This window comes from Ursus maritimus, unplaced genomic scaffold, assembly GCF_017311325.1.
Source record: "Ursus maritimus isolate PB19 unplaced genomic scaffold, ASM1731132v1 scaffold_12, whole genome shotgun sequence".
Classification (NCBI taxonomy): domain Eukaryota; kingdom Metazoa; phylum Chordata; class Mammalia; order Carnivora; family Ursidae; genus Ursus; species Ursus maritimus.
The window spans coordinates 40,502,082-40,524,896 of NW_024423564.1; the positions used below are offsets into that span (position 1 = coordinate 40,502,082).

Consider the following 22,815-nt stretch of genomic DNA (forward strand, 5'->3'; position numbering starts at 1 on the left):
TTTCTTTCTTTCTTTCTTTCTTTCTTTCTTTCTTTCTTTCTTTCTTTCTTTCTTTCTTTCTTCTTTCTCCTTCCTTCCTTCCTTCCTTCCTTCCTTCCTTCCTTCCTTCCTTCCTTCCTTCCTTAATTTTTATTTTTTAAGTAGGCCCAGCACGGAGTCCAATGTGTAGGGCCTGAACCCACACGACCCCCAAGATCCAGACCTGAGCTGAAATGAAGTCTGATGCTCAACCGACCAAACCACCCACTAGAAAAGTTTTTTTTTTTTTTTTTTAAGATTTATTTATTTTAGAGAAAGAGAGCAAGAAGGAGGGGCAGAAGGAGAGAGTCTTAAGCAGACTGCATGAAGCATGGGGCTTGATCTCATGACCCTAAGATCATGACCTGTGCCAAAATCAAGAGTCAGCGCTTAACAGGTGCCCCTATATAAATGTTTTTTGTTCACAGATGTGAATAAAGAATTGAGGAGGACTTGGGTAATGAAGGGTAGTGAAAATAACTTAGATTTAGAATTGAAGAATATTTGTATTTTAGTAAAATATAATTCCATAGTACAAAAGCTAAACTTGTCTATTTTATGTTGAAGATGTGAGACAATAAAATTAACAAATCTTTGCCACAGCTAAGCCTACTGTTTGTAGCAATGTATTTAGTTTAGAAACAGATAATAATTAATTTTTGGTAGATTTAATAGAGTTATCCTTGTGGGAATGCTGTAACTATACTTGCATTCACACAAAAGTATATACATTTAAAAAATGATTCTACAGATTACTTGGTTGAGTGAGTAGCAAAAGTGTGAAAGTAGCATGTTTTGCTGGAGTTAAAGAGTTGCAGTATTTTTAGTGCATGAATTTCCTTTAAATATCTGTATGAACATCTGTAGTGATTGGGTGCTATGCTTCCATCTTTTATTGGTTTTGACTGAAACAGTGATCTTCTTCATATTGTGCCTTTATCACAATTTGATTCTGGTTTGACTCATTATAGCCTGTAAAAGTCTGTTTCCTTTTCTACATAGCTGTGTGTTAAATAAAGATTGAAACAGTATTCTATCAGAGGTTTAATTTCTTGGGTAAATATTCTCAGAATCTTAACCATTCCTCATGTCACATCTCCACAATAAGTGTCTGGTATGATCTTGATGAATTACTTAATCTGTGCCTTGGTTTCCTTATCTGTAAGATAGTGGTAATGGTACCTATCTTGTAAGTTTATAGTGAGGTCTGCGCTCTTATACTTAAAATACAATGTCTGGCTTATAGTATACATTCAGTAAAAGTTAGACAATATTGTTATTTCTTATTACATACTTTCTCATCCACCTTGTCTCTTCATGAACCTGTTTGTCTCTCTTAAAGCAGAGCTGAATACAGTAGCAGGTATGATCTGCAGCCTAGGAAGAGTACAGTGGTTAATTCCTCCATTAATTTGGATTAAGGTTGAAGTTTTCTTTTTCTAATTCATTATGGAGAATTTCAAACATACAAAAAAGTAGACAGGCTAGGATGATGGACCTCATATACCCATCCTCTATCCCCAGCAACATGGCCAGTCCTATCCATTCGCCTAAGTCCATGCCTGATTTGCTTTGATAATTACTAAAGCTTTTCGGATAGTGCCTTATTCTCTTAGTAAATAATTTTCAAATTAATGAGCAAATGAGTCTTGCCTTGGTTGATGTGTGGATCAGTTTCTAGTAGTTTGTGTTTGGAGGTGAAGTGGATGGACAGGTGGGATTGAAAATAGATTTGTTTGTATCATACTGTTTTTTTTAGATGTCACCCTAGTTTTTTATGATTCCTTCCATTTCTGCATAGGAGTGTATGTGGTAATCTTACTGGTAAAAACCTTTGAGGACTCCAAAGAGTACTCAAATAATTCAAATTAGCTGGTCTAGAAGACTTGAGTTTACCACTTTCTTACAGTCTTTTCACTTATTCTGGACTTTAAGTCTTTTACCAGTGTTTATTGTAGGACTTTAAATTTGTTAATCATTTTATCTTGATTAAAGAGAAGCAGATAGAGTTTGAAGAGTTCTATTTTGTCATCTCTGTTGAAGTAATTTAAGTACAGTAAAAATTGTTACAATTTATTGGTTTCAAAGAGAGGCCTTCTTCCCAGCATTAACAACTGACTATAGCACATTTTCAAGCCTGTACTTATTTTTTCCATAACTCTCTTCTTACTTGTTCCTTATTAATTGTTAACTGTGCTTTCAGTAGTTTGCTGAAAGTTTAATAGATTCATAGTCATTTTTATATTGTTGATACAGAAGTATGTAAGTGTTGCTTAAAACAGAGATCAGTCATAAGGACACCATGACAAGTCTTTGGTTATTCACCTGGTGGGGAAGGAGTTCTGGAGGTGAAGTATGGCAGTTAAGAACTTATTTCAGAGAGGATAGGTTCTAGTACTTTGCTCACTACCGTCATCCTAAGATTGTGCCTCAGTGAGCCTGCCTCATGGATACACCTCACAGCAAATGGGGGCTTCGTGGAAGTGAGTTTAGTCTTAACCTCTGTAACTTATCCAGGAGTGACTGGTATGGTTCCTGCTTTCCAATTCTGTTCTTTTAAATGAAGTTTCTCTAGCTTGAGAGAAGTCTTCCCTTCAGTGTTACTAGTTTTTACCTTAATTATTATAAACATTTCAAGAGCAAGAATAAGTATGCTTTAGGCAGAGGGCTGGAGAAGTGTCCTGATAGAGAATGCCATGTTGCAATTATGCCATGGCTGTGAAACTCAAAATTGCATTGTTTTACCTTTGAAATTTCTGCTAGTTGGCTGACTTCTGAACTTATGAGATTCAGTATACTTTTTGATTGCACAAGACATGTCTGTTCATTTATTCATTCTACAATACTTATTGATCATCTCTGTGCTGGGAAGTGTGCTGCACACTGGATAAACAAAACAGTGAACTTCTCAGATGTGTTTGCCATTATGGAGTCTACAGTCTAGTGGGAAATGCAGTGAAATTTATTTGAAGCCATAAGGAAAAATTGTGTATTACCTATACATTAAAGACTTAACCACTTACTTTGAAGCGAACTTGGACTGACTTGTTTTTTCATTCTTTTTGCAAAGTGTATTTGAACATTCAGGACTTTTGGGCTGACATATTCCCATATGTGTATTGATATTTGAAAGTAGACATTAGTCAGAGAGGCAGGACAATTTGAACCAGAGAGAGAGAGAGAGAGAGAGAGAGAGAGAGATATGAAGAGAATTAACTAGTATACATGTACCATAATGAGATTTCAGGATAATGACAGATAGTAGGTTTGTGTGGGTAAAATTGTATGTTGTGCTAAACAGACCTTGGTAGGTAGGGAGTAAGTATCTTTAAGGCCTTTCTTCTTTTAAAATGTTCATTACTTAAGAATTGCTCAGAAAGTAAACTTCCTGTAGAGTGGAAGCATAGTAGAAAGAGCAAATGAGAACCATGACACACAAATCATGTCTTAATTAGTTGACAGTTTCCCTAACTCCGGGCAAGAAAATGAACCTCCAATTCCTTATTCCAACAGAGTACAACAAAGGGGCTGAATTTGCTAATCCCTCCTAGTGCTGCTAAAACCTTTTGATTTTATTTTATTTTTTATTTAGCAGTTTCTTGATTGACTTTGTTGGAAAGTCAAGATGCCTTCTTATTTTCTGTACTTGTTCAGGTTCAAGAGTTAAAAACTTAAGATGGGGAAATAAGGCTTTGCTTTCTCTAACTGATATTTTCTGACTAGGTACTTCGTAACTCAGGAAGACCTCATTTATTCCCAGTAATATGTTTTACTAAACTCTTTCAGGTAACTTGAAAAAGACTGTGTGGCTTAATAGTAGATCATGGCTTGAACTCAGTTTTTATTTATTGTTGTTACTAGAAAATTTTACTGAGGTGTTTTTCTTTGTCTCTGTAGTTATCAGAGACTGTTACAGACGATTGCTGTACTCGAAGCTCAGCGTTCTCAAGCAGTCCAGGACCTTGAAAGTTTAGGCAAACACCAGAAAGAAGCACTAAAAAATCCCATTGGATTTGTGGAGAAACTCCAGAAGAAGGTATATCTTGATCACTTTTTAAGATTTATTGAGATACTTTGGTAATAACTTGATTTCTTCTTTTAATATGGGTATATACTTTTTTAAATGTTTAATTTTTTTCCCTTCTAAAACTAACCATACTACTGAAGGCAGGATAATGCCTTCCTAACCGCTCCCCTCCCCAACACACAAAATATACTCCAGTGAAAATAGCTGGGAGGTTTAACTGGATATTTATATTAGGAACTTGATGTTCCATTCCCTAACCATTTTTAGGATCTTTTCCTGTTACCTTTCCCGTCTTAGGTGAAAAGGAAAAGAGGGTTTTCCTTCTTCTTTCATGACTTCAGGATTAATAAAGTGAAAAGAAAAAATACTTCAGGATTTATTAACTGCTTTAGTTTTGAGGTACTTTTGTAACTCTCCGTGTAGTATGATAGAAAATATTGGTGATAAAAACGGAAACTATTTTAAATGTCTTTAAGGTTATGGTTGCCAAGTCCATGAGGAAGAAGTGTAAATTTACTTAATTTTGTAATGTCCTTTGCTTTAGTGTAAAAATTTCTTTTAATTTTCTCTTTTTCTTAAAACAGAACTTCCGTATTTAACCATTTGAAAGTGATTCACGTTATTATAACTCTCTTGCATGTCAGTATGGATAATCTAGATGTGTATTTATACTGTAGTATGTATCTTGAATGAGGGACTCACTAATTGTTTAATAAATTTGAGAGGCATAATATCGGCATTGTGTGAAAACATTAAAACTGAGGAACTATGAAAAAGAATCTTCTTATTTACCTTAAAAAAACAAAAAAAATAACTTAGTATAGTTATTTGTTACCAGTTTTTAATGAGTCACAGAAGTGGTCTACCAGGTGTTGACGGAACAGCCCTGGGGACTTTGTTTCATTTAGTTGTATTAACTTATTATTTGGATTTTTCTGGCTATACTATTTACTTGGCAATCATTATTTTCTCTCCATGCTTCAGAACATTGAGTATCATAATGAATATAGAATTTATATATTGATTTGTTAAAACTTCTAAACTTTTTAGGACCCTATTTACTGTCTCTCTACTGTGAGTCCACTTAGGTGTTTATTAATTTTGCATTGCCATTATTAAACATTTCTAGTGCAAAAAGATATAGTACTTACAGTGGTTACTTACAAGTAATACAACTAAAACAGATGATGATAGAAAAGTCAATATTAATAAAAAATTTATTAACTCTGATCTCTGGTGGGCAAAAAAGATGCAATTAGGCTTTTTTACTAGATTTGTATGCAGTTGGTTATTTGCTGGTTCTCCATTTCCAGGTTTAGTTTAAAACTGAATTTCTTTTCACTTTATCTCAGAAACAGAGATGTGATATTAACCATCTTAAGAATTTTTAATCAAAATGTGTGGAATTACATTAAATCCAGATACTTAGTAATTGTGAAAGACTTATGGTCCTTGGAAAGAAATTTTTCTACTGGATTTAATTTAGAAGTTTGATTTTCCCATTTTTTTTGCATGTGTGTTTACTTATGTATGTAGATATTTCGACTTATGATGGGTCATGTCCTGATAAACCTGTCTTAAGTTGAAAATATCGTAAGTCGAAATGCATTTAATACACCTAACCTTCTGAACATGATAGCCTAGCTCACCAAAGATGTTCTCAGGACACTTAGCATCAGCCTACAGTTGGTCAAAATCATCTAACACAAAGCCTATTTATAATAAAGTGTTGAATATCTAATGCAGTTCATTAAATACTACACTGAAAGTTAAAAAGAGGGTGGTTGTATGGGTAAGGAATAGTTGTCCGTGTATAGATTTTTTACCCTCATGATCCCATGGCTAACTGGTAGCTGTGGCTCGCTGCTACCGCCTGGCAGCATGAGAGAGTATTGTATTGCATATCACTACCCTGGGACAAGATCAGAATTCAAAATTCAAAGCATGGTTTCTGCTGCATGCATCGCTTTCGCACCATTGTAAAGTTGAAAAATCATAAGTTGAATCATCGTAAGTTGGGTACCATCTGTACTTAATTATTTCTTTAGGTTTACCGTGTTACTTAAACCTAAGTTGTTGACATGTGATCTGTTTGTTTTAGTGGATGCTTAAAAACTCCTAATTGAAATTAAGGAAACTTGTGGTGTATACTGGTATATAGAATGCAAGGAACATTTAAGGCTTATTATTAGCTTCCTTTGCTATTACTGTCATGATTTTAAAAGACACTCTAATGATGCAAAAGTTGAGCCTTACTTAGACTAATGTGTACTATTATGATGATGGTGATAATGTTGTAATATATCATAAGCAAAATAAAAATAAAGAATTCTGTGTCAAACAGTCAAATTGGATTTTGCTTGTCAGTTTCAAGGTTTGACCTGATGTTTTTCTCAACATTTTGCTATGGAAAATGTCAAGTACACAGAAGAATTGGAAGTATTGTATAGTTAACACACACATATTCACCGTTAGATTCTATAATTAACATTTTACTATATTTGCTTTATCATGTATGAATCAGTCCTTCATCATTCCATCTTATTTGAAGAATAAATTTCAAAGTTGCAGACATGAACAATTTACACCAAAACACTTCAGGATGCATATTATTAACTAAAATTATTTTTAAAAATTTTTTAAGGTGAGATTTCCACAGAGTGAAATTCAGAGATTCTAATTGTACCATTCTGAGTTCTGACAAAAAACATACACCTATGTAACCCAAATCCCTATCAAAGATATTGATTATAATGATCTGGTTTTAGTAATTATGACAACTTAATGACTTCTCTAAAGGTGGTTGGTTAAGTAACTGAATTCCAAGTAGATTATATGTGTAGTTTTGATTCTCAAGGTGTTATAATTTTTTGTATATGTGATAAGGATTATATATAGTGAAAATAATTATTGTTTTATGAATAAGTCATGAACATGGGGGTATATTTTAAATGAATTGTGTGTCAGGTCTCATCTTTTGCAATCAAACACATTTCATATGCTGTTCTTAAAGATAAAAACCTTTGTTTTGTTATTAATGTTTAAAGTGTATTAGTGATAAAGTGTAGTATGTCTGTGTAGTTCAGCTTTAGAGCTATCTCTAAAAATAGTGCTAATGTCTTATTAAATTCATTCTTCCTCTACTTGTTATCATTTTACTCTTTAATGTTTGGATGATATTAACTTTATTGGCTTTTGGATTCAAACAATGAACAGAAATGCCTAGTTGATGGTAATTTGGATTTGGAGTCCTCTGAAAATTTGGCTGTAGTAGATAATTTTTTGAATTAAATTTAGACTGTCACTTTATTTTTTTTCTCCCAGGCTGATATAGGGCTTCCATATCCACAGAGAGTTGTTCAGTTGCCTGAGATTGTATGGGACCAATATACCAATAGCCTTGGGAACTTTGAAAGAGAATTTAAAAATCGTAAAAGACATACTAGGAGAGTTAAGCTAGTTTTCGATAAAGGTAAGAAATTACATGATAAGAATTTAAATAGAGAAATATCTGGCAGTCTTGCTTTCATAATCCTATACATGGTCTTCTTTTTAGTAGGTTTACCTGCTAGACCAAAAAGTCCTTTAGATCCTAAGAAGGATGGAGAGTCCCTTTCATATTCTATGTTGCCTTTGAGTGATGGTCCTGAAGGCTCAAACAGTCGTCCTCAGGTAAACAGTATAAAGCTTTGGAGCAGGAAAATTTGAACTATAGGCAAAGTATTTTAACATTTCCTGGTTTATATTCTTAAAATAAGCAGTCTTTCACTGAATATAGTGGGGACATGAACTTTGAAGTTAAGAGAAACCTGGGTTGGAATCTCAGCGCTACTAGCTGAGAATGTCAGATGTCATTTATATTAAAGCCTCCAAGCTGCAGTTTCCTTTTATATGAAATGTGATTAAAATTATTTGTGTTGTAGAGTTGTATGAAGGTTAAACAAGTAGTACTTGTGACATGCCCCGTACAGTGTGTGACATGTAATCTTTACTCTAAAAATAAGAGGTCTGTGCAGTGTAATTTAACCAGGATTTGAGTCCTGGCCTTGCCACTAGTAGTTAGATGAACCGTAATAGACATGTGGGTTCAGAATGGAAAAGTAACATTTCTTTTTCTTTAAAATGAAGTTGCTGTCATCTATACTATAGGATTGCTAGGAATATAAAAACCAAATGAAGTAAAGGAATGTGAAAACATTTTGTAAACGATAAAAAAAATACACATTAAATAATAAATTTACTGAAATATTTTGAAATTAATTTAAAAATTCCACAATATAGGGGTGCCTGGGTGGCTTTGTTGGTTAAGCGTCTGCCTTTGGCTCAGGTCATGATCTCAGGGTCCTGGGATTGAGCCCCACACGGGGCGCCCTGCTCAGTGGGGAACCTGCTTCTTCCTCTCCCTCTGCTGTGCTCCTTGCTTGTGCTTGTGCTCTTTCTCTCTCAAATAAATAAATAAAATCTTAAAAAAATTTTTTTCCACAGTATGTGTTTTATTTAGCTAAGTCAAATGGTAGTCTTTGTTATTTTTGACAAAAGCCCTGTTTTATATGCAGATGATAAGAGGACGCCTTTGTGATGATACGAAACCTGAAACATTTAACCAACTGTGGACTGTTGAAGAACAGGTAATATTTCTAAATTGTGTAGGTTAAAGAAAAAAGGTGCAGGTTATAGTCAGTATTATGACTAAAGTATATATTGTTGTAGATGATCCCTCTTAACTAAGAACTGAAAATATTAAACTTACTTCTGTATACTTTTTTTTTTTTTTTTGCACACTTCAAGAATTTTGGATTTGGGGAATATATGAATTCCAGTTTGGGGATGATTTTTAAAGAAGGAATCTGGGTTATAGGAAGGGGATTGAAAAAGATAGTGAAATGGGTGGAATAAAGTGTTTGTAATACAGTTTTGGAAGAGAGAAAAACCTGGGACCAAGTAAAGCAGTGCCTGAGAGTAAATTCTTGTTTTTGTTATGGAGGGGAGCTGACAAAGCCACGCCAGAGAATTCTGTTGGCAGTTTGGCGTATGGCTAGGATTATTCATGGCTAAGGTTTGTGACCCATCTCTGTTTCTTACAAGGATTAACCCCAGAGCTATAATGAGTTCAGCGGTTTATGAAAAGCTTTAGGAAATTCATTTCAAGCATTCAGATTATTCTGCATTTTTAGAACTGTGGGACAATTTAGGGGCTAGGTACGAATTTAAAAATCAAATATTTGAATGGAAGACCAACAAAGGAAGGAAAGTCTCTTAAGTATTTTGTCTAAATCTGAACGAATTTAGATGTTTTTGTCAAATCTATAGGGGCAAGCCCATACATAGTCTAGCAAGAAAAAATGGTCATTGGAAATCATTAAGATGTATAAAGTATTATTAATTAAATTTGGGGGGTGCTATGTTTTTACTTAAAGGAATAGAATATCTTAAAAAGGTTTTCCATAGGTTTATCCTCTAACCTCATTTTTCCTGTGAAGTCTTAAGTTCCTTACTAGAAATTTTTCCTACTATGAGGATTTCTAGTGATCTAACCCTGCATAGTTGGGGAGGGAGATAGTTTAAAAGGCAGTGTGAATGTATTTATTCATTTATATAAATGTATCTATTAATGAAGCTCAGTATTAAACTTTATTAAATTTGGTCTTCGGTTTGTCTTAGAAAAAGCTTGAACAACTACTCCTGAAATACCCTCCTGAAGAAGTAGAATCTCGACGTTGGCAGAAGATAGCAGATGAACTGGGCAATAGGACAGCCAAACAGGTAATTGAGGATTTGGCCTCGTATTGTTGGCATGTTTTTGATAGTTTTTTAATGAAGGATAATGCAACTGACATCAGCAAATCTGCTACATCATTTTTAGCTACACAATGCTATAATATGTGGTTGTTTTGTTTTTAAAATTGTATATTTTGTGTTGATTTCTGAAACAACTTGAGATAATCCTGCTTCAATCATTACTGAAAAATAAGAATGTAATGTACTTTTTTAGTTAGATTAGGCTAATAGGTTTGTGACATACTTCGGAAGTATTCTCTGGTTGTCTTTCTAAAAAAAAAAAATCTAGCAGTTTTCTTCATATTACCATTGAGATTAATAGATATGTTTTTAATGGTATAAGCATGAGTGTTCACTAGTTGAAAATATGTATTTAGCTTTGGAGTCAAGCACATTTCCTATATTTTAATGATTTTTTGTCTAGACTTTAAAATATAAGTGTGTTTCTTGGCAGTTTAAAATTATTTCTAGGTTTATGATAAATTTTAAATTGTTAGCATTCATTAAGATACACAGGTATATTTTAATTTAAAAACAACTATTCAGGTATTGCATGTCTTATAATTATGTTAAATGGTTTGTCATATTTCTTTAGGTTGCCAGCCGAGTGCAGAAATATTTCATAAAACTAACTAAAGCTGGCATTCCAGTTCCAGGCAGAACACCAAACTTATATATATACTCCAAAAAGGTAAAAGAAAATAGAGAAAGTAAACTTTAGACCTTAGATTAAACTTATCAAAGTCAGAATTGCTACGTAAAAGTGTATACATTTATCAGAACAAAGTTGTTTTATTTTTAAAATCTGACTTACTCTAATCATTTTGTTTACTGGGCGGCATGGACACAGGATAGGATTCTGTTGTTGCTACTCCATGAAATTGAATGATCTTTATGTTCATTATTTTCTTAAGAATAGGTGAGTTTATGTGAATGGGTGCTACTGGAAAGATGTAGAGTGTGACTGTATATCAGAAAGGCCTTTGTGATGTTAAAAATTTTAGGGTGTTTGACTCTTCAATAAACACAATCAATTTGTTCTTAGATACGCTACATAAATCCAAAAATAGAAATGTTTATTAAAATACATTACTTAATCCTCACTACAATTCTAGAAGTATAGGTAGTGTTATCACTTTTAATTTACTCCTAATAATATTAATAGCTAGCTTTTATTCTTATTATTGAATGTTCTATGTCAGGTACTGTTATAAAGACTTTTTTTTTTTTTTTTTTTTTTTTTAGGGGGGGGGGGGGGGGGTNNNNGGTGGGTTGGGGCAGAGAGGGAGGAAGGGAGAGGATCCCAAGCAGGTTCCATGCCCAGCATGGAGCTGACACGGGGGTCGATCCCACGATCCTGAGTTCATGTCTTGAGCTGAAAGCAAGAGTCAGACACTTTTAACTAACTAAGCCACCCAGGCACCCCTACAGCGTTTTTATAGATGAGAAAACTAGGCGTTGGGGGACCTGGCTGGTTCAGTAGATAGAGCATGTGACTTGATCACAGGGTTGTGAGTTTGAGCCCCCTGTTAGGTATAGAGATTACTTAAAAATACAGCCTTAAAAACAAAAACAAAAACTAGGCCTTAAGGTAAATGGAGTCAGGTGTCTAGTCATAGCTAATTAGTCTGAGAACCATTGACCTCTGATTCTGATCCCAGGCCTTTTCCGCTATTCTCTGACACTCTTTACAGTGAAAAAGGTGTTACCCTTTTCCTACATAGGTCACTGCATCAAATGGTAGCCAATTTTTTGCTTTAATTATATAGACTAAGGCACACAATTGGCCTCTTTCATTTCCTTAGTAAATGATCCTGATATTTCCTCTCCACCACCACTGCCACCCTTCACATAAGAAGCTAAGAGCATATCTAATGTTGTTACCCTTCCTTATTGAAGCTTCCTTATTGTTTTACGTGATTTTACATTAAGAATATTACCTGTACAGCTCCATGTTTTACAAGTTTTGTGTTTTGTCTTTTTACCAAGCTTTGGAAGCTTGTTTTAATTTGTCATTTGATTTAAATATTTTGGATCCCCCCTCCAAATATAGCATTACTTATATCAAATATATAGAGTTTATCCTATAACTTTGGAATGTTGGAACGTTGATATTTAATTTAACAGCTCTAATTTTCATGGTTAATTCCAAGTTAACTTTAGATGCGTTGGGCACCTTATATTTTCACATCTAAGACTAGTAATGATAACAAAGGAATACTAAAGAAACCTAAATGTGTTCCTTCTTTTGGGTACACCGAATTTTAAGTTAGCGTTTTGACTACAGCGATCTAGCCCAGCCACTGACACAGTGATTTTTTGCCATGGTTAGAGTTTAAATCTTGAAACAGATGAAGTGATGGTTCTGCCTGTAGCTGAGATTGTTCTTTGTGGCTCTACTGTCTATGAAGAGAGGCAGTCTTTGCAGTGGTTTGAGAGTGAGGGCTTTGATCCCACACAGGCTTAGTTTGTAATCTTGGTTCTACCACTGTCTGGCTGCAGCACCCTGAACAAGAAACTTAACCTCCATCTTTAAATTAGAGGTGATAGTAACTATTTCATAGGAATTGTAAGGATTAAATGACATTGACATACAGTAAACAGTCAGTGTTAGATAATATTTTTAGACATTCATCATGTTGCGGAAGGTTTTTTTTACTTGATTGTTTATATCTGTCTTAGGCTATGTCATCCTGCCTGATTTATAAGATGACTCTAAGAGGAGTGTTCAGCATTTGAATATCAAGAGTGTGATCAATGCTGGGGATCCAAATACAAGCTAGATAGCATGTGATCCATTGCACTGTTGTTGGGATAGTCCCCCTACATTTTTCTTTTATCTAGTTGTGCTTTAAAATTCCAGGTAATATAGAAAAAAAACCCACATAAGACTATGCTGAAGGATAGAGCTGAAATCCTTTTAGTAGATAGACTTGGAGGGAAGTGGTAGTTATATTTGAGTGTCTTTGATTCTTTTAATGATTTTCCAATTTCTCAATTAAAAATTTGTTTTCTCACTTAGTCTTCAACAAGCAGACGACAGCACCCCCTTAATAAGCATCTGTTTAAACCTTCCACTTTCATGACTTCCCACGAACCACCAGTATATATGGATGAAGATGATGACCGATCCTGTTTTCATAGCCACATGAACACTGCTATTGAAGAGGCATCAGTAAGTTACCTGTTTATATAAAAATATATATTTGTCTATGTGTTATACTGATCGGTACAGAATGAGAGCACTAGAATTTTTAAAGTATTCCTACTCTTCAGAGAATGTTGGTTTCTTTTAATTACCAGTCAGATTTATGGGCTTTTTAAAGAACAATATATTGTTAAAAATAAAAACAATACATTGTTAAATTGTTATGTATTAATAAAATATATCATTATAGTATTATATATTTATATATAACATGTAAATGAGAGGAAACTTAAAAAGATATGCAAAAATAGAATAGTGTAATAAATTATATATATAATAATAAATTTTTTAAACATATGCAAAAATAGAGTAATAGAATGAACCCCCATGCACCTATCACACAACTTCAATAGTTACCAGCTTGTTGCAATCTTATTTTCATCTCCACTTCTTACCCACCTCATATCCATCCTGGGTTATTTTGAAGCAAGTCCCAGACATAACAGAATATTATTATCATGTTTATAAAAAGGTAATTCTTTATATGATCAAACATGCGCTCAGTTCACATTTCCCCAGTCATAAATTGCAATAGATTTCCTCCTTTCCTCCTTCCCTTCCCACCCCACTTTTATCCTCTTAGAACTTTTTTGTTGAAAAACTAGGTCATTAGAATTTAACCACTGTTTTGTATTTTGTTTGCTTCTGCTTGGTGTCAGTTATTCTTTGTGTTCCCTGAATTTTCTGTAAGTTGATAGTAGGTCTAGATAAGTAGTGTCACTTAGAAATTGTTTTTCTGCTCCCTGAATTTTCTGTAAACTGAAAGTAGGTCTAGACAATTGACCAGATTTAGATTTGTTTTTTGGGTTTTTCTTTTTTTTTTTTTTTTTTTTTTTTTTGATTGATTTATTTGAGACAGTGAGCGAGCGAGCACAGGGTGTAGGAGCAGAGTGGGAGAGAGAGAGAGTTTTAAGCAGACTCCATGCTGAGCTTGGAACCTGACACAGGGCTCGATCTCGCGACCCTGAGATCACGACCTGAGCTGAGACCAAGAGTCAGACTTTATTTATTTATGTATGTATGTATGTATGTATGTTTGTATGTATTTATTTATTTGAGAGAGTGAGCACAAGCCAGGGGAAGGGCAGAGGAAGAGGGAGAAGCAGACTCTCTGCTGAGCAGGGAGCTCAGTGCGGGGCTCTATCCCAGGACCCTGAGATCATGACCTGAGCCGAAGGCAGATGTTGAGGCACCCATGTGCCCCAAGAGTCAGACTCTTAACAGACTGCGCCACCCAGATTTGTTTGTTAGGGTGAGTAGGACTACTTCATGTGTACTTTCATCAGTCTTTTTTTTTTTTTTCTTTATATAGTAGCCCTTGATCATTGCCTGGACTCTTTAATTCATTCGATGTTACACGATAGTGATATTCTTTCATTTCTTCATTATTTGTTTGATAGAATATTCTGTGAAGTAACTGCCTCTTCACCAACTATTTGATTACCTGAAGGTGCATATGAAAAAGGCAATATAACTGCTTGATTGTTGCCTTTATTTTCTTAATTTTAAAATGTTTGAGGGGCACCTGGGTGGTGCAGTTGGTTAAGCATCTGACTCTTGATCTTAAACTTAGGTCTTAATCCCAGGGTTGTGAGTTCAAGTCCCACGTTGGGCTCCACGCTGGGCATGGAGCCTACCTGAAAAAAAAGCAGCAGCAGCAGTACTTTATTTAGATTTGGAGTTTAAGTGGAAGAACTCTAAAGAAGTGGTAGTCAAGTTGGCATTAAAGGATGAACAAAATTTAGCCAGGTGAGGAGTAGATTAATATATGTAGTAGATTGAATTTGATGTAACTTTTGTTTGGTTGATTTAATTTATTTATTTTTAAATGAGTACCAGTTTAAATCATTCTGATTATTTTGAAATAGCTATTCAGATGTGTATTTATGAAGCCTCTAGTTGTAGAATTCACATATTTCAGCTTCTCTTCAGAAAAGCAATATTTAGAGAGAGAATATGATTACAGGTATATACTTCCATACAGTTTTAAAATCTGTATACCATTTTAGCCTCATTTGAAATTAGTCATAGTATTTTCCCTTTAGGTAAACTTGAAAAATGATTATAACAAGGAACTCTGTTTATGGGTATTTAAAAAAATTTTTAATTGTGATAAATACATATAATCTTAAATTTACCATCTTAACTAGTTTTAAGTGTATAGTTCAGTAGTGTTAAGTACATTCTCATTTTTGTGCAACCAATCCCCAGAACTCTTTAATTCCTGGAAAAATAAAACTCAGAGCCATTTAATAGCATCTCCCCATTGCCTCCTCCTTCCAGCCCCTGGCAGCTAACATTCTACTTTGTTTCTATGAATTTGGCTGCTCTGGGTACCTCATACAAGTGGAATCATGCAGGTTTTATCCTTTCTTGACTGGCTTATATCACTTAACATAGTATATTGAAGATTCATCCATCTTGTAACATATATCACTATTTCCTTTCTTTTTAAAGCTGAATAATATTTCGTGGTATGTATATACCATGTTTTGGTTATCGGTTAATCTGTCAGTGGACACAATTTGCTTTCACCTTTTGGCTATAGAGAATAATGCTGCCATGAACATAGGTGTACAAGTATCTGTTTGAATCCCTGCATTCAGATCTTTCGGGTATATATCCAGAAGTGGAATTGCTGGATCCATGTTAATTCTACATTTAATTTTTGAGGAACCGACATAACTGTTTTCTGTAGTGGCCAGAACATTTTACTTACTCACCAACAGTGCACAAGGGTTTCAGTTTCTCTACATCCTTGCCAACACTTGTTATTTTCTGGGTTTTTTGTTTTTGATAGTGGCCATCTTGCTGGTGGTGAGGTGATTTAACTTTTCTTAGTCTTATTGACCAAATTTAAAAGTATCCTTAGACCTAAAATGCAAATTAAAAATTTTGGCAGAGTTTTTACTCTGTATCTGCTTAAAATATATCTGAATTTAATAAATTTCATTATAAAATTTCTTACCCTGTTATTTAGTTAGGCCACATGATATTCAGTAGTGTTACATATTTATTACATTATTTATGTTGTCATTCTCAGTGCTGACATAGGAAGGCAGTAGCTATAATTTAACATCTTTAATTAACAAAAATTTGAAATGGGTGACATAGTGTGAGATAAGGTAGGTGAAGTGTGAGATTGTAAAGAATCTTTCGTTATCTGAGGACTTTGGACTTGTTTCTGTAGACAGTCAGAAAGCCATTTGGGAGATTTTAAGCCATGGTGGGGCTTGAGGAAGGAGTGGATACTCTAGAGGAGCAATTTGAAAGATTTTATTTTATTTTTTTTAAAGATTTTATTTAGGGGCACCTGGGTGGCTCAGTCGTTAAGCATCTGCCTTCAGCTCAGGGCGTGATCCCAGGGTCCTGGGATTGAGCCTTGCATTGGGCTCCCTGCTCTGCTGGGAGCCTGCTTCTTCCTCTCCCACTCCCCCTGCTTGTGTTCCCTCTCTCGCTGTCTCTTTATTTTTTTAATTTATCTTTAAAAAAAATAAAGAATTTTTTTATTTATTTGACAGAATAAGCAAGGGGAGCATCAGGCAGAGGGAGAGGGAGAAGCAGGTCCCCCATGGAGCAGGGAGCCCACTGTGGGGCTCAATCTCAGGACCCCAGGATCATGACCTGAGCCAAAGGCACATGCTAACTGACTGAGCCACCCAGGCGCCCCTGAAAGATTTTAGAAAGTATTAAGTGGTGATAGATTTTGTTGGGTTAGATAAAAGAATGAAAAATTAAGACTAACTCTTAGATTTAGGCCTTAGGCTGCTGTGTGTATAAGGTGTTAGTTAAATATTCAGAAAAATCTGGGCTCAAATCACCTGACTTTGCAACTAATTAAGTATGTGACCTTGGGTAAATGTTATAATTTCTATAAACACCAGTTTCTTTGACATAAAAGAAATTTGTAGTTAATAATACCTAACATGAGCCGGAGGAATGGGAGAGACAGGAGTTGTCTGGACCAGAATTGGTAGAATATGGATGGGGTCAGTGAATTGGAGATGCTTATAGAAGCATTGTGGAAATTAGTGACCATGGGATCAGTCATGAGGTAGCAAAGGAAAGAAATCGATCATTGATAGCAGAGCACAAATAAATTGGGAGAATAAGTCGAAAGCATTTAGTGGTTCACCTATCAACTTCAACCTCCTATATTTATGTAGTTTTTAGTATTCATTTTTTTAAATGCTCTATTCTAAATAATCATCTTTGTAATTTAGTTTATCCCCTTGGGTAAGTCAGGAATGTACTGCCTTGGTCATCGGCACTACGGAGCAGAGATTGGTTTGCTCATTGTAAAGAAAATGTTATATTTACTTGAGGAAGCGTGAAAGTCTTTTAGAGAAGAGGATCTTCCTGCAGATCAGGTAGAAGTTAATTATAAGGAGTATCTCCAGTAGCCATTAATGTGTTGGGATGGAGTTAAGTCTGCATTTATGTATAACAGAGGTGGGAATCATTCCCTGGTACTTTGTTAGGCGGCCTGCTACAACTCAGTATTACTATTGCATTAAGAAGCCCTCCAGGGTGCCTGGGTGGTGTGGCCAGTTAAGAGGCCGACTCTTGGTTTTGGCTCAGGTTGTGATCTCAGGCTTGTGAGAGCAAGCCCCACGTTGGGCTCCGTGCTGAGGGTGGAGTCTGCTTGGGACTCTTCCTTCTCCCTGTGCCCCTCCACCCCCTCAGATAAATAAATAAATCTTAAAAAAAAAAAAAAAAAAGCAGCAGCAGCCCTCCAGAAGTATTAAGTCTAAAATACTGCTAAAAGCACCACTCATTTTCTATGAGCCCTATAAGGTGATATATCTTAAAAGTGAAAAATATTTTGTTAATAGAAAAATAATCTGTGTCAGTATTTTTTTTTCTTTTTTTTAAGATTTTATTTGAGAGAGAGGGAGAGAGAGCATAAGCAGGGGAAGTGGCAGAGAGAGAGGGAGAAGCAGGCTTCCCTGCTGAGCAGGGAGCCCGATGCTGGGCTTGATCCCAGGACCCTGGGATCATGACCTGAGCTGAAGACAGACACTCAACTGACTGAGCCACCCAGGTGCTCCTGTGTCAGTATTTCTTATACTTAGTTCATTTTAATTATCAAACATTTTTGTTTTCTCTTTTATTCTTTACTAGGATGAAGAAAGTATTCCTATCATGTATAGGAATTTACCTGAATATAAGGAGCTATTACAGTTTAAAAAGTTAAAGAAGCAGAAACTCCAGCAAATGCAAGCTGAAAGTGGATTTGTACAACATGTGGGCTTCAAGGTAAATTCTACTGTTTATTCAATTTTTGAAAGGGTGATAAGAGATATTTAAGGTAGGTTCTGGAGCTTTAAATTCCAGACTTCCCAGCACACAGATAAAGGTAAGTTTAGCTCTAGTCTTGTTCATTTAACTGTAGTGTGCTACAGGTACTGATGTTAATAGGTTTATGATTCAATGGAAAGAAGACAAACATACAGACATCCATATTTTGAAGTAAAATATGAAATGTTTTTGTCTACCTATTTCTTTCTTTCTTACTCCCACCTTTCCTGAGATAAACTGACAAAAATTGTATATATTTAAGGTGTATACAATTTGAAGGTACAAAAACAACACCTCACATGATTACCTTTTTTGTATGTGTGTGGAGACAACACTTAAGATGTACTCTCTCAGCAAATTCTAAGTATACCGTACTGTATTATTAATCCCATGCTGTACATTAGATCTCCAGAACTTATCTTATAATTGAAAATTTGTATCATTTGACTAACATGCCCCCATTTCTCCCAGCCCCTGTCACCCACCGTTCTACTTTGCTGCTTCTATGAGTTTGAGTTTTTTGTTTTCATATATAAGTGAGATCATATAGCACTTGTTCCTTTCTGTGGCTTATTTTACCCAGCATAAAGTCCTCTACTTCTCACATTGTCATAAATGGCAGGATTTCTATCTTACCTAGCATAAAGTCCTCTACTTCTCACGTAGTAGAAGTGAGAAGCCATAAATGGCAGGATTTCTTTCTGTTTTATGGCTGAATAATATTCCTCTGTGTGTGTGTGTGTGTGTGTGTGTGACATTTTCTTTATGCTTTCATCCATTGGAGTTATTTCTCTTTTTGTTGCTGTTGTTCTTAGATGAGAAATTTCTCTTCCCCTTCCAGGCTAGTAGAAGTATATCCCTTCATTCCACCAAATTTTGAAATGCCCATTATGTTCCAGGCATATTGCGTAAGTGCTAAGGATTCAGTAGTAAACAGGATTGACTCGGTTTCTGTCCTTACTCTGTTTTCATCTCATAAGGAATTTAGTTAAATTAGTGAAATAGCTGGCTATGACTAGAGAACATACTAGACAGTAGTGAGGTTATTGAGGTGCTTTGGAAATTTGCTGAGGAGTTTAAACTTTCCTTAAAGGGTTGGGGAACCATTGAAGGAGTTTAAGCAGAGAGTAATATGAAATTTACACTTCAGAAAAATCATTCCTATTATATACTATTAGTATTGATAATCTTTGGGAAGGCAGGGGGTTAGAGTGGATAATATCTGACTACTATATTGTTAAATTCTGTAAACGGTAATGTATTCATGTATGTTATTTATGTAATTGAAAAAAATTAATTGACGGAGAAGAAGATCATTCTGGACTTAGTATGGAGAATGGATAAAAAGAAGGCAAGGCTGGAGGCAGAGAGACTGGTTAGAGACTCTTGGTAATTTAGACAAAGGATGAGAATGTCCCCGGCTTGATTGGTGGCTGTGGAAATTGAGAGAGATTTGACAAGTTTGAGAACACTTTGGGCTTTAGAATTGACTGTATTTGGTGAGATTGGAGGAAGTAAAATCAGACCAGGAACTATAGAGTTGCTGGCAGTGGTATACATAAACATACTGATACGTGCTGGGACCAATACACAGAAACTTAAAATTACTATAACTCTGAACCTCTGGCCATTAGCCAGACTCTATTAAATACTTTTTCCTCTAGGTCTTTCCATAGCCCTGCTTCTCCATTAGAAGTTTTCCTAATTGTTATCTCTGGCCTTTCAAGAGGAAACTCACCACTTTAAAAATTTTGCTGAAGACCCAGCTGTGGCTTGTTTACTAATCTGCCAGCCACTCTAGTTGGCCTGATGTGCAAAGAAACTAGAACTGAGATTTATTTCCAAAATTGCCCAGGAGAGACTGAGGGCTACCAGGATACCACCATACTGGGAAAGAGCTAGATCTGCCTTTTCTTTATGATGGGCATTGGTTATTAGGACCTTCAAATTTTGGAGATTAATTCGATAAGATAAAAGTGTAGAGAGGATTTTGTGTTCACCTGGGTTCACTAATGATAGCTTTATCAGTAGTTCTGTAATATATTTGTATAGTTTTAACAATGGTATTAAGTCATTGGTTTTCAATCACAGTCATTGTACACTGGTCTGAGGTCCCTTTAACGTAAATAGTTATTAATAATCAAATGTCCAGATTTGCAGGTGATTTACTTAAAATTTTAAAAAGTGAATTAAAGAGTACACTTCTCATGATGAGCACTGAGTAATGTATAGAACTGTTGCATCACTATATTGTATACCTGAAACTAATAGAACATTGTATGTTAACTATACTGGAATTAAAATTAAAAAACTTAAAAAAAATTTTAAAAGTAAATTAAAGCATATTCAAGGTCATCCCTAGTTTATAATGTACGTCTCGCCCACCTGTACTTCCATCTTGAATGGATGGAATTTCTGCTAGTTTGCTAGGAGTCGTACCTGACTTATAATGATTTTCATGTTACACTGTTGTCTAGTGCATGGGGAGAGAGGAGAGGATATTTTTGTGCACATGGTGTGTTTCCCAGCAGGAAAAAAGGTTTTGGAACAGTGTAGCTTAATACTTTATCTCTCTGAAACTTTTATAGTGTGATAACTGTGGCATAGAACCTATCCAGGGTGTTCGGTGGCACTGCCAGGATTGTCCTCCAGAAATGTCTTTGGATTTCTGTGATTCTTGTTCAGACTGGTAAGTGTTCTCTTCATTATAAGTCTCACATTTGGATAAGTAAAGAGCTTCTCAGCCACTAGTGAATTTGATTTCTAAACTACTTAGAGAATGACCACATTTAGTGGATTAAACTTTGTTGTTGTAGGCAATTAAGAAATTTTCTTTAATTATACATCTCAAGTAACTTTCCATTAGAGATTGTGGTAGATTGATGGATTTAAACAGGTAGAGCTGTGAGGAAGTTTTGTCATGTCTAGACAAAAATGCATCCAATGCCATGTAATGATGTGTCTGTGTGTGTGTGTGTGTTTTCTTTGCAGCCTACATGAAACAGATATTCACAAGGAAGATCACCAATTAGAACCTGTTTATAGGTCAGAGACATTCTTAGACAGAGACTACTGTGTGTCGCAGGGCACCAGTTATAATTACCTTGACCCAAACTACTTTCCAGCAAACAGATGACATGGAAGAGAACATCATATACTAGTCCTCTTCAACACATAGCAATGGTATCATTGTGAATTATGTGCACAGTTTGGAAAGATTCTCTGCTTTCCCTGAAATGACACTCACAGCATGACAGCTTCCTGAGTGTTCTCGTCAAGTCCAGCTCTGCACCGTTGTGGCTCTAGATCACTGTTCAGCCGCTGAACATTCCTGGTGAGCAAAGGGTTTCCCTGGTGAATTTCTCACCACCACCCTAAAGCCTTTTAGGTGGTGATCTTAAATGGGTGAGATGGAAACGAGAGCACACATTAAAGAGAGAGTGAATTCCAAAGGTTTCAAAGAACTCGGTCATAAATAGGATAATGAGAAGACAAAGTATTTATCTTAAAACAGTTTAGTAGCTTTCAGTTTTGTGAAAATAGTTTTCGGCACAGAAGCTGACTTCTTAGACAAAGTTTTAACCAATGATGGTATTTGCTTCTAGGATATACACTTTAAAAGAACTCACTGTCCCAGTGGTGGCCACTGATGGCCTTTAGTAAATCGGAGCTGCTTAACCATATTGATGTCTAATTTCTTTTAACCACAATGAACTGTCCTTATTACCAACAGCGAAGCACTACAGGAGGCAGCTGTGGCATTGCTTCCTTAACCAGCTCATGGTGTGTGAATGTTATAAAATTGTCACTCAGATATATTTTTTAAATGTAATGTTATATAAGATGATCATGTGATGTGTACAAACTATGGTGAAAAGTGCCAGTGGTAGTAACTGTGTAAAGTCTCTAATTCACAACATTAATTCCTTTAAAATACACAGCCTTCTGCCTCTGTATTTGGAGTTGTCAGTGCAACTCATCAAAGAAAACTGCCTAATATAAAAATCATATATATGGTAATAATTTCCCTCTTTTGTAGTCTGCACAAGATCCATAAAAGATTGTATTTTTATTACTATTTAAACAAGTGATTAAATTTAGTCTGCGCAGTGAGCAAGAGTTCACATGCATTCTTTTATACTGCTGGATTTTGTTGTGCATCATTTAAAACATTTTGTATGTTTCTTCTTATCTGTGTATACAGTATGTTCTTGAATAATGTTCATTTGTCAGGAGAACTGTGAGAAATAAACTATGTGGATACTGTCTGTTTATATTATAGAATGCTTGTTGTGACTTCCTTTTGGTTAGATATTGGATTTTTTTTACTAGTGTTAAAACCAAAAAAAAAAAGGTTTTTTTAAGGGGTTGCTTTACCTTTCTGTCCTTTAAGAGTAAGGACTATGATATTATGGAAATGGGTCAAACGTAAGCAGCTCTGTGAAAAGATGGTAATGTTTTCACTCAGTGTGTGCTGAGACAC

General features: G+C 35.2%; 1 protein-coding gene across 3 annotated transcripts in view; it reads left to right on the forward strand.

Annotated features, from left to right (window-relative positions):
- The window catches only part of ZZZ3 (zinc finger ZZ-type containing 3), a 99,074-nt gene extending 76,466 nt beyond the window's left edge, over positions 1-22,608 (forward strand). For 2 of the 3 annotated variants that reach the window (XM_040627122.1, XM_040627123.1), the window contains 10 exons: positions 3,916-4,054; positions 7,370-7,517; positions 7,602-7,717; positions 8,602-8,673; positions 9,707-9,808; positions 10,419-10,514; positions 12,846-12,998; positions 18,156-18,290; positions 20,921-21,021; positions 21,324-22,608. In XM_040627122.1, coding sequence (XP_040483056.1) covers positions 3,916-4,054; positions 7,370-7,517; positions 7,602-7,717; positions 8,602-8,673; positions 9,707-9,808; positions 10,419-10,514; positions 12,846-12,998; positions 18,156-18,290; positions 20,921-21,021; positions 21,324-21,468 — 1,207 coding nt within the window. In that variant the 3' untranslated portion in view covers positions 21,469-22,608. The remainder of the gene's footprint in view (positions 1-3,915; positions 4,055-7,369; positions 7,518-7,601; positions 7,718-8,601; positions 8,674-9,706; positions 9,809-10,418; positions 10,515-12,845; positions 12,999-18,155; positions 18,291-20,920; positions 21,022-21,323) is intronic. The other variant, XM_040627124.1, reaches the window with a different exon arrangement.
- The last annotated feature ends 207 nt before the right edge of the window (positions 22,609-22,815 follow it).